At 43.1% G+C, this 11,928-nt stretch overlaps 2 protein-coding genes across 3 annotated transcripts in view; both read left to right on the plus strand.

Annotated features, from left to right (window-relative positions):
* Nucleotides 1-5,810, plus strand: part of LOC103353978 (pyridoxal kinase-like) — an 8,986-nt gene extending 3,176 nt beyond the window's left edge. Inside the window, exons 3-11 of the mRNA XM_008277194.1 lie at nt 1,473-1,577; nt 1,835-1,918; nt 2,010-2,044; nt 3,025-3,110; nt 3,237-3,282; nt 3,379-3,490; nt 3,797-3,933; nt 4,074-4,140; nt 4,509-5,810. Coding sequence (XP_008275416.1) covers nt 1,473-1,577; nt 1,835-1,918; nt 2,010-2,044; nt 3,025-3,110; nt 3,237-3,282; nt 3,379-3,490; nt 3,797-3,933; nt 4,074-4,140; nt 4,509-4,633 — 797 coding nt within the window. The 3' untranslated portion in view covers nt 4,634-5,810. The remainder of the gene's footprint in view (nt 1-1,472; nt 1,578-1,834; nt 1,919-2,009; nt 2,045-3,024; nt 3,111-3,236; nt 3,283-3,378; nt 3,491-3,796; nt 3,934-4,073; nt 4,141-4,508) is intronic.
* Nucleotides 5,811-7,412: 1,602 nt separating this feature from the next.
* Nucleotides 7,413-11,928, plus strand: part of agpat3 (1-acylglycerol-3-phosphate O-acyltransferase 3) — a 19,367-nt gene continuing 14,851 nt past the window's right edge. The window contains exon 1 of one of the 2 annotated variants that reach the window (XM_008277195.1): nt 7,413-7,631. The gene's annotated coding sequence lies outside the window, so the exon portion shown is untranslated. Of the gene's footprint in view, nt 7,632-8,377; nt 8,455-11,928 lie in introns of those variants that run through there. The other variant, XM_008277196.1, reaches the window with a different exon arrangement.

Raw genomic sequence — 11,928 nt, forward strand, 5'->3', positions numbered from 1 at the left:
TAGTTTAGACTTGAGACATGAGTCCAAAGACACAACTCACACAACCCACAGTGTGAGCTGAAGGCCTAAAGGAATCTGTGGAGCTGGTTAGCGTTTCCGTTTATGAGTCTTCCATAAGCCAATCCATCAGGCGTCGAGTCCATTAACTCCAGCTTGTTTCCTTTGTGATGTAAAGACAGCATTGATTTGTCTAATGGTCATTTAGAAGGTCATTAAAAACCACTTATCGTTGTTCCGAGGGCGTCTACACGGTCCTCAAACAGCAAAATATTTCGTCCACTGTCTCGTCAAAACCATTTTTTATATGTTTTCTAACTTGCGCCTGTGTTTCACAACCAAAACAAACAACTGAGGAAACTTTGGGTTAACTTCAGGGACGCTAGAGAAAACTTTGTAAGCTTTTAACCAACTCAAACTTTGTCTGTTAATTAACTTTTAGACAAACTAAAGTGTATGGTAGCACATGTGGGGCACAGACTGGGACCTTCACTGTACTGAAGTCACAATTAGCCAGTGGAAATGTTAAGGAAAACAATAGCATGTTGCAATTAGAGGGCTCAAGACACTTGCAGAGATGATAGGATTATTATTTGGGGTTCATGAGCCAAAGTATGTGAAGAATGTGTTTCCACCACAGGGGCAGAGACACAGAACTCCCTCCAATCAATGTAAACATCAGCTCCTCTGAGACAAGAAGAAACTGTCCGGTTCTGAACATTTGGGCTAACTTACACGACTGTGAGACTCTAATCCGACTGGTCGAGTTATGCGTAAACAGTGTTAATATTCAGAAATGTTGGCTCTCGGCGGAGGCTTTCGTTTACACACCCCCAACCACAGCACATGTTTCTACTTTGCTGTGAGCTCTCCGTTAAGTCCTCGCTGCTGGAGGCCCGCTCGCCGGCTCGGGGTCGAGTCAGGGCTCCGTGTGAACTCTGTTCTCCGCTATACCAAAGTGTGTTTGTGTCCGCTCTCTGTCCAATCATTTGCAGTCAGAGCAGCTTTGGAGGGTTCATTCTAGGTTAATGGTGAAATGGAGACAAAGGAAGGAGGGAGCTGGGAGGCAGAATACAAGCTTCCCATTCAGAGAGCGAGGAGGCCCACGCTTGGCTCCGGACACCACAAAGAGGAGAGGGACCTCAGCAGAGGGAGCTGGGGGGAGGGAAGGACAGAGCAAGGAGGGGATGAAGTGCATTTATACACAGCCGGGCTAATACAATATCATACTGTCTTCAATGGTTAAACTAGTCCTAACATTTGTGTCATGGCCCCTCGTTTATCCTGAGAAGGTCTGAACACATTATTCTCATTTCCCAACTTAGAAGATGTCCTTGAAACGTCTCATATTGTTGCACCAGAGTGTGAAAACATCACTTTGTTTATTGATCATCCTGAACAGATAATATTCTGTCCACCCATTTGTTTCTTTGTGCTGTTAATAAAAGCTGACGGCCTGTTTTCTCTCCTCCCAGGTTATGCCCACTGGAAAGGACAGGTGCTGACAGCAGAGGAGCTGAACGTGCTGTATGAGGGCATCAAGCTCAACAAGGTGAACCACTATGACTACATCCTCACAGGTGAGTCTAAGGGGTGTGTCCTTGTAGACGTGGGTGAACTGATGTGGATGTTATGGAGGGAGCGCTTCATTTTACTTCATTTTACCAAAATCACCGTCATGTTGACCCAAAGTGTTTAAATCTGAGCTGCTTTGTGACGTCAGCCGACAGAATATGTTTGAAGACAGGCGTCAAAAACATGAGTGTACAGTAGATTCAGCTACTTTCTGTTTGTTGTTGTTGTTTTCTCTTCATTGTTATTGTTTTTCCCTCCAAAGGGTACAGCAGGGACACATCCTTCCTGGAGATGGTGGTTGATATTATTCAGGAGCTGAAGAAGGCCAACCCCAGCTTGGTGTACGGTGAGTGTCGGACTGGGTTTTTATTTTGAGTGATGAAACTTGACAGTGTTTTGTTTTTACAAAGCTGATTTTTGAGATTTCTCCTCCACAGTTTGTGATCCTGTTATGGGAGACCAAGGTGCTATGGTGAGTGTCCCACAGTTTGTTTTTCTTCTACTCTATCAAAAGACATACGACCTTTGTTTTTTTCTCACTATCTGACATTAAATCAAACTAAACGTTTCCTGTTTTAGGTCAGTCAAGATTACCAACATTATTTCTATTTGCTAAACGCCAGAATAATGAGAGAAAGAATGTTTTACTACTTTTTTCAAAGTCAGAAGTTTACATCCACTAAGATGCCTTCAAGCTGTTTTGGAAAGTCCAGATGATGATGTCATGGCTTTGGGAGCTTTTGATAGGTTAATTGACAACATCTGAGTTAATTGGAGGCACACCTGTGGATGTGTTTTAAGGCACACGCTGCTTTCTTTATATAAAAACGGTTATATGTCTTAATTCTGTGTATGTAAACTTCTGGTTTCAGCTGTTTATGAATCAGTAGCTGGAACACGTTATCAGTGCTGCTGATATTATACCACATACATGAGATGAAAACGACGACTTTGCTGTCAGTTTGGCCATATTTTCATAGAATTTGGAACCCCTAAAGTCTGAGAAAATGCGTCACTTTAGCTTATTAGTGCTTGTTAAACATCCACCATGTTCACGTTTGTTTAATATACACGTCTAGCTTTTTATTGTTTATTAGAAACTTGGATTTCTTTTGGCGTTGCGTTACAGACGTGAATAATAAACCCTTTTTTATTTTTTTCCTATCATTGGAGTTTCCAGTTTAACCTACAGTTTAGCATTTAGTATTGTTTACATTTTCTGCTGACATACAGTTGGTTAAAATTAAATAAACTTAATAAATCCATCGATTAATCGATAGAAACACAGTCATTAGTGGCAGCCCTGAAGCACTTTATAAATTATTTTATTGATTTGTTTCATCTGCAGCTCTTCATTTGTAATTATTACGTATTTATGTATTAAATCTGTTATTGGAGGTTATTTTTGACATTTTGTAAAAGCAGATATTGTTTTTTTTCTGCCTGGTGCAGTACGTTCCAGAGAACCTGCTGCCAGTCTACAAGGACAAAGTAGTGCCTTTGGCCGACATCCTCACCCCGAACCAATTTGAGGCCGAGTAAGTGCACCTTAAATGATACTTACCTTCCCTGTACAAGAATTTCAGGGTGTGTGACTGTGTGAGGAAGTGTGTTTTGTTTTTGTCTGTCACTGGTACATGTGTGACGCTGTGTTTCTCCTCTAGGCTGTTAACTGGGAGGAAAATCAACACAGAGGAAGATGCTGTTGAGGTGAGTGTTGTAAACATTTCCTGCTTTGCTGTATTAGTTTGTGACACCAAGAAGTACACAACCTGAGAACACGGGACCTTCTGATCTGACCTCCAGGTGATGGACCTGCTTCATAAAATGGGTCCAGAGACTGTGGTCCTCACCAGCACAGACCTACCCTCCAAACATGGGGACCAGTTCCTGGTGGCGCTTGGGAGCCAAAGAACAAGTAAAGTACCAGGAGAACTTTCTCCTCACAGAGAGCTCACGTTCTGCTTCTCGAGAAGACATTTGGGGATTTGATGTAACCCAGTTTTGATTTTGAGTTTCTTGTGAGAAAACATTTGTGTGCGTTCTGTCTGACGGTTTTTGGTAAACAGGATAAAGTTCTGGGTTTTATGAGGTTGAGATGCTCTTTAAAGGTAGTGAAACAGACGACCTGCATAAAGATGTACAAACATAAAGATGCTGCTAAATGCAATTATAACTAATGCTCCTTGCTATCTGTGATCATCACTGCTTTATTTCACTGCAGAAAAAGCAGATGGGACCAACACGAACCAGAAAATCTGCATGGACATCCCCAAAGTGGACGCTGTGTTTGTGGGAACAGGAGACCTGTTTGCTGCCATGTTGTTAGCCTGGACTCACCATCACCCCAAGGACCTGAAGGTCAGCAACACACATGTGTTATCAGTGAGAAACTGATGGAAGCCATTTTAAGGAGATGGAGTCCTGCATGTACAGCTACTGAATGTGTTGTTCCTTTGTTTAATAAATGAACTCTCGTCTTCCTTTTGTCTTTTTCAAAGGCTGCTTGTGAAAAGACTGTCTCAGTCATGCACCACGTCATTAAGAGGACCATGACTTATGCCAACGGTAGGCTTTGTGTGTGTTGATTGACTTCAGTTTGTCGCGAGGTCTCTTTACTTTGTCTTCCGGTTGTTGACTCATTGCTCCCGTCTGTTGTTGATACTGTACACGAACAATCATCAGCAGTACGTCCACCAATAGCTCGCATCACGTCGAGGCCACTGGCATAGTTCAGATGACGACTGTCAACATCTCAGCTGATTGCGTCACCCTCCCTATTGTTGGCCATTTAATTATTTGTTTGTGCTCTCGTTAAGTGTTGATTAAATCCCATATTTAGCTAGAAGGAGGCGAACAAGTAGCGTCACAATCCTCTGCCTTATAGCTGAATAAAAAAAACTGCTTTCCTTGAACTGCTCTCGTCTCTCTTTCAGAGATGGCTGGCCCCGGGAACAGGCCCAGTCCTGCACAGCTGGAGCTGAGGATGGTTCAGAGCAAAGCCGACATCGAGAACCCGGCCGTCGTCGTGCACGCTAAAGTTTTACAAAAGTCTTCATAACGAAGACGGTAACGTTTCTGTGAACGTTCGCATCGTGCTGGTTCAGATCTGCTTCTCGTCCGGGCAGTGTGCCAGACACATGTAGGATTTTCACGTGTCTCTGCCTTACAGAACCTCTGAGGGAGTCCAACTATGTCTTCAGAAGTGGTCAACAGGATTTGTTGTCTGTACGTTTCTGCTCACAAACACACTGGTATCACTGCCATATGTGTCTGTACTATGGCCTGTGTAGGCATCCTCTGCCCTCGATTCAAAACAACAACAACAAAAAAAAGGACATCAGCCAACTATGTTTAGGTTTAAGATAGTGTAAATGTACTTGAAGCCTCCTTAGCAGATTGAAAATAAGTTCTTGCTGTAAAACAACTCATTCCAGTTAGGATGACTAGAAACCAGTAACGTATGCATGAACACGCCTCTACTTGTTTTAAGTCAGGACGCATCACACGTACTTCAAGTGTGCCACTCACAAGGCATTATAAGCACATCAACATACTGTCTGTAACTCAATGAAAACATACCGGCTGAGGCCACAACATATTCATATTTTTCTGAAATGAATGCATGCAATGTGCTTAAAATGCACTTGGGTGTTTTATCACTTCCAGTAAAGTGTCACACACGTTCACACTGGATGCATTAGAAGTGCTGAGATGTTTAAATATGTCGACATCTTATGCAATTAACATGCAGTCTAGTTTCATTTTTCCATTTTGCTTTGATTAGTTTTATTTTCGACGAACTTTAATGATAATCGTGATAATAGCTGATGTCAAAAATTCTTCTTTTAATCAATTTTCTGAGAAGGTTTTTCACCTCGTTGTTTTTAATTATGCAACGCTTTCTTGAACTAGCAAGTGTTAGATCCATGTCTTAACATCTCAAATTGAGGTATTTGCACAGATAATCTTTAATATATTTACTAATGATCATTGTTTTCAGTCTTGACTGTTGTCATATCTCAAAGAAAAGAGTCTGGAGACCACGCTGTATAATAGCCTTAACGGGGTTAGGAAGGCTACAAGCATCGGTTGTGAATGTTTTTATTTTTCTTCTTTGTGCTAATAACTGATCCTCACACATAATGTTAGAACGTCAAGTGCCAAACCTGGAGCTACTGCTCTGCTGTGGAGCAATAGAAGAACAGAAATAATAAATTATTAATCTTTTACTGAAACCGAGTCGATTTCTTTATTTTTATCTATTATTTATTTATTTATTTATAGGTTTCAGAATGAGTCTCCTCTGGGCATGAACTCTGTGTTTCTTTATTTGCTTTTAAGTGTGGGTGAAGGAGCGCACTAGAACCTGTTCTACACGGTGTTCACATGAAGAAGTTAATTGTTCCCTGAGGTTATTTTTCACAGTCTGCATACAAATGACAACTCACAGGGTTTTTTTTCTGATCTTTTATAAACATGAGGATTAAAATCTAGTCCAGTTTAAATGAAGGGGGAAAAAATAGAAAGAAATACGGTTGATCAGGGTCAAAAATAACCTGAGTGACTATATGAAGACTTAGATAAACACACATGTGAATTGTACCATGATCCTATTCATGGATTGTGAAGAGAAGAAACAATGATGTAGAAAAGTAAGTACAGTAAGTCTGTAAATCTCAGTTGTCTTGCCAGGTGCTTACTATATTGTGTGATTAGGGCCAGGTGACAGGGCTCTGTATTGACAGCGCTAATCCCCAGTATGAATAGCCAGCATTAGCCCAGATACCCAGACAGGCCGATGTGCCTGTTCAACCGTAACCTGAATGCAGCAAAGTTACAAACACATCTTATTTGTGCTCGGTATGCACACGGTGACTCGCGTAACAGACTCCAGACTTCACTGTGAAAAAGAAGGAATGATTAGTTATAGGGAGTGATTCACGTCTCGTTCTCAATTTGGCAAAGTACAATCCAACATGCATGTTATCGACCAGATTTATCACATGGGAGGCCACGGAGGAGGTGCATGAGTAGAAGGTTTCTCAGCTGGCCTGGCCTCCAGTTTTAGGTGCAGCTATGAATGTACGCCAGCAGAGGGCTAAAGAGGTCTAAAGTTAATCAGACATGTGCACCTGCTCAGGAAGTGACACAACCACTGACATGACAGCAGCCCTGCAGGCACACAGTCTGCAGAAAAAGGTTGTAAAGCTCAAGCGTTACGCGCTGATTCACAGGCAAGAAAATATGTACACATTGGTAATAAAAACAAAAAAAAGTGCAGAGAATGAGTAAATGTTGTGGACAAAATTGGAAAAATAGTTCCAGAGAATAATAATAATAATGCCATGAAATGTCAAATGCAGTAGTGTTTTATTTGAATTATTGAATTTCCCTTCTGGGACAAATAAAGTATTTTTCTTTGTTTTTTCATTAAATATTACTACAACTAAGGGTTTAAGGGAACTAATGGATACTTAAGGGATTTCTTAAGTACTTGTAGATGGCAGCTCTTATTGTGTTTTTTTTCTCCCTCATTTTCAGACAAATATATTCTGATATGTTGCAATAATAACGTGTAAATAATGAGATATTTTTCTGTAGTTTAAGCTCTAGTCTGGACTATACTGGTGAGTACACAGGCTGGTAGAATCAGTAAAATGGGACCTCACAGGGCTGCCTATAAATCCATTTATACTACTTTTTATTTTACCTGTATTTAAACATGCAGGCAGGTGCAGGGCTACAGGAGTCCTCTGTTTTCCCACATATTAGTAAATTTAATTTGTCCGTGTGAAAATGAATGAGGGGCCGGACCGGATGTGGGACAGGCCACCTTCAGATGGGCTTGGAGGAAATGTGGGGCTTTAACCGACAAACAATAGCGCTCCTGCAAATCGCATTACCTCAAGTCAATTTTATTGCGTTTCGGGGAGCGGACCAAGTGGGAGAGACTTCCTCGGCAGACTTATTTTACGCCCCCCGAAGGCCAGAAAGCAGCGAAAGAAGTGTAACTGGATCCGCCGCCGTCGCCCTGCTCCCCGGTGAATAATCTCCAGGTAAGACCGGGTACCGTTACTGGCTCCGCTGCTAACGGTGCGGGGGGCTGGCTAGCTAGCATGCTGCACCGTCAGCTGGTTGTTTACAGAGGAATGGGGTGCTATGTGTGGGGGTAAAAGTTGCCATTCTCTGGGCAAGTTAGCAATCCTCCTAACCGACTCCATTAATCCCCCCCAGAAGCAGTTATCCCCCCTTTGCTGTAGCGGTGTAGCTAACCTAGCATGCTAGCATGTACCGTTAGCCGCTCTCTGTCCTTATGAGTTGCACACAGGTTAAGCTGTTGTCAACCAGCCTGTAGCAACGGTCGCACAGGTTGCTTATATTCCCTCATGTGTGGGAAGGTAAAGGGCTTCTGTGTTCGCCACTTTGAGCGCACCGGGCGGGCGGCTAGCTGGCGGCCGCAGCCAAGCCATGTGTGTCCGGAGATAAGCCGTGTCAGTGGCCGGATTCGAGGGATGGTGCTGGCTAGTGGAGCGTTTATTGCCCCAGCCATGCCGCATTGGTGCACACAGTCCGCTTTAGCATCTTTATTCAGAGCTAAGGGTGAGACACCGGGGAGGCGCACAGTTCGGCCACGCAGGAGTTGATGGCAAAGTATCAGTGGGTTCATTTGAGAAAAAAAAAAAGCCCTGCAAGCCCTCCATGCTCCGCTGTGCGTCATGTGCGCCAGCTGGCTCCGGGTTGACCTGCGTACCGATGTCGTACCACACATCAGACGTAAGGTTACTGGAGTTCATTCAAGTCTGCGGCTCTTTAAGCCGGGGCTAACTTTAGTCCTGAGCCTTAGTTTTATCCAGGGAGACGTGCAGTACGTGGGGGCAGGCAAGTATAAAGCGTTTATGTCCAGCACTTGTTTGCTAGCTGTGTTTGTGTCGCTCGTGTCCACGCTGTCCACGCTTTGTGCTGGTCTCACACTGGTGGCCACGTTGCTCAGGAGCCAAATGCTAAGTCCAGCGTTTTAGCCAACAAACAGAGCAGTCATGAGTATTAGGTGTTCATATTTATATTGAGCCCTCAGCTGTTGTTGAACCACTTGTTAGTCAGCCTTGTGTGTGTGTGTGTGTGTGTGTGTGTGTGTGTTACTGACCTTGACAGGGCAGCATGTGGACTGGTATAGTGCTGGGTAGTACAAGTGGCTGATCACTTTTGGCTTAAATGATGAATTATCAGTCATTTAACAAGGTGGGTGTGTGTGTGCAAGAGAGAGAGACTTTTTTTTTTTGCTTCTCTGATTAATGAAGGCAGTTATCGTAATTGCAATCTGTTAATTTTCTGTTGAGATAATTACAACGTGGCCGTGTAATCTGTGCAGCATTGGTTCTAATCATGATTTTTATCACGCTGACCACAGGGGCTCCTAATAGCTATGGCTGGTATTAATCAGACAAACACCGGTTATGGCTGTAATGTGCACTAACCTGGACAACTGGAGGCATGAGGAATGTTTCTGGCCAACAAGGGCCCGTTAACCGCTTCATACACAAGTCTTTTATTCAGTTTCTCTCTAAAACATCAGCACATTCAGTGTTTTAATCCTAATGGTTAAGCATCCTCCCTGAAGATCACCTGAGGGGTATAAATGCAGTCAGGTGACCAAACTGTGGTGGTTCGATGTGCCGTGACATCACTGTTGGTGACCTATTGATCTCCTTTATCTGCTAATCAACCCACAATCTCGCCCCTATAGGACTTTGAGACATATATACATAGATAAGCCTTTATCTGAGCCGTGTCATCATGGATGGGAATCCAAGGCTTTTTTGGCAGCGTGGAGTTTAATTACCCCATTATTCATTTTGTTAACTGCACAAACCTTTAACGTTTACATTCAGTTTAAAGTGTTCTGGCATTTTCTTATGTAAACGCTGCCTCCTTTTGCCATCACACCCTTTATCTTACGACCACAGCAGGAAGGACCTTATGTTTGAGCCTTATCAGTCATCACTTGTTACTATGGCCACATCCAGACAAAGCGCTGACGCAGCTTTGAAAAGGTTGTAATGATGTTAAAGTGATGACAAAGGCCGTTCTACGTCAGCCCAGTCTTTACCTCATTTGTTAAAGGTTCTGTGTACGAGACTTTGAACATTAATATAGCAGCAAATGGCTATCTGCTGTGTGCAGACAGAGAGGAGTCTTTAGCGGAGAGCAGTCGGTGTGTTAATGCATGTTAGTGCATGTGAGTCCCTCCCTTTGACCCTGGTGACCCTCGCTGTGTTTATAAATTGACCCGGAGTGACCACCTCCGAGACCATATGGGCCGCTCCCCAGACATCTGCCTAACACATCTCGGCACTTACTCTCAGCTAATGGGACGAGACCTCTATCTAAATGAATGGGGAGAAAGAACCTTAACTGCACTTTCAGTGGTCACTGGAAGATTGTAAACTCCATTTATAGAAAAAACAATCAAATCAGATAAAACCTGCTTCAAAAGTTAGATGAATTAACAAACATTTTACTCTGCAGGTTATACTTTTAATATGCATGCACCCAGTTTCAAACGATTGGCCGAGTGGTTCCCAGTTCAGCTGTTAGAAAACTATTCTTTTGCGGGGAGCGGCAAGACGTGCCATACAAACGGCATGTTTAGCATTAAGGAATTCTCTTTAGGTGCAAGTGTTCGTCTTATAATGCTGGACCTCCCTCATTGCATGGTAAACAAGAATGTAGTTCTGGACTGGTACCCCAAAAAACATTTAATTTTTAAATTTTCAAACTTACAATATCAGCACGGTGGCTCGGTTGTTAGCACCATAGCCTCACAGCTAGAAGGTCCCCGGTTCATGTCCCGGCCTGGGATCTTGGGATAGGCCCCAGTGAGGATTAAGTGGTGTAAAGGTGATTGATGGGTGGATGTTATTTACTTAAGTTATGTGCCCTTGTTTCATTGTGAAAGCTTCTCGTTTGCTCTCGGTTTCACCACAGTGGCACAGACACGAGGGGAACAAAGGAGAGACCGGTTAGGCCGAGAGATAGCATTACTTGCAGCAACTTGCGATGGCATTTCGGTGTATTTTACAAGGCGAGCGTAGGCTTATGGATTTGGGTTATTTTTTGTCGGCTCTCATGTTTCCAATCCTTCTGTTTATGAGCTGATATGGAGGAGGGGAGGTGTGGCCGACTCACCCGTTTGTTTAGGTCTGACACGCATTCAGTGGTTCTGAATGTCGCGTACAGCACCTTACGGACCTCGTGTCTTCTCTGAGAAAGTCCCTGCTCTGAAGTATTTGCATAAAATGATTGAGTAGTTTTCAAGATTCCCCTGATATCAAATCCAGTCCCACTGTGATCGTTGCAACAGGAAATGTGTCACCCAGAGGCAAAGATTTTTAAAGGGTGTTGTAATCATTTCAGACGATGGTAGATGGCTGCAGAGATAACACGTGTTAGTAGACGCATTGAATTACTGGTTTTGAGCTGTTCATTGTTGTGATGTCATTGTTATAATGGAGTTTGCATCTTGGTTGTAAGATAACTTTAGTTTTTCTTACATATTGCCAAAACTGATGAGCACAAGTTAAATCCCTCCTGGTTTATCCCTTGTTAGTTTTAGTGTTGTTTCACCTGTCACCATTAAGACAAACATTTACCTGCAGTGGTAGAACTACACTTCACATATGGATGAACAAAAAGCAGTATAAGTGAAGCTGCTATGGAGTGTTTGGCAGTACACTGGTGCTCTGTGAGGATTGAGAGCTCTTCGTGCTTTGAAACATGAATGACCTTCCTTGTCCAGCTATCACAATGTATTTTTATCTCCGTTTGTGTTCGCCCAGTGGTGAGACCTCAGGACTGTACTGTAACCTTTGGCCGGGTTGCTCCAGTAAACGCTTGACAGTTTCTTTCTGTCTCCGTCTGCCAGATTGTCGGAACCACATTAACATTAACTCAGTGGAAGAACCCAAAGGCTTTTGTTTTCTCCCCTCCGAGTACTGTTTTCCATCTTCATGTGCCTGAGTAACACGGGTCTGGCGTGAATCAGTTTCGTTCTCAAGAAGAGAGAGGATGAGGGATGAGCATCTCTGATTTCCAGGCTTCAGGATAATTTGTGCCTAATTACACCTGACGAGTCAGAAAGCGGAGCATGACGACACATGACAGGGTTATTTAAGGAAAATATTGACCATCTGTTTGAGTTCAACCCTGATGCTAGACATTGCTAACAGGTGGCTAATGCTAGCAATAGCAGTACAGACAATAGAATGTTCCGTAGCCTCTTCTGAATGCTATGATAGTGAAATGGCAAAGTTCAGTTGCATGACTGAGTCTGCTCTATCTGGCTCATGAAAGGCC

Source organism: Stegastes partitus, unplaced genomic scaffold (genome assembly GCF_000690725.1).
Source record: "Stegastes partitus isolate 25-593 unplaced genomic scaffold, Stegastes_partitus-1.0.2 Scaffold91, whole genome shotgun sequence".
Lineage (NCBI taxonomy): Eukaryota > Metazoa > Chordata > Actinopteri > Pomacentridae > Stegastes > Stegastes partitus.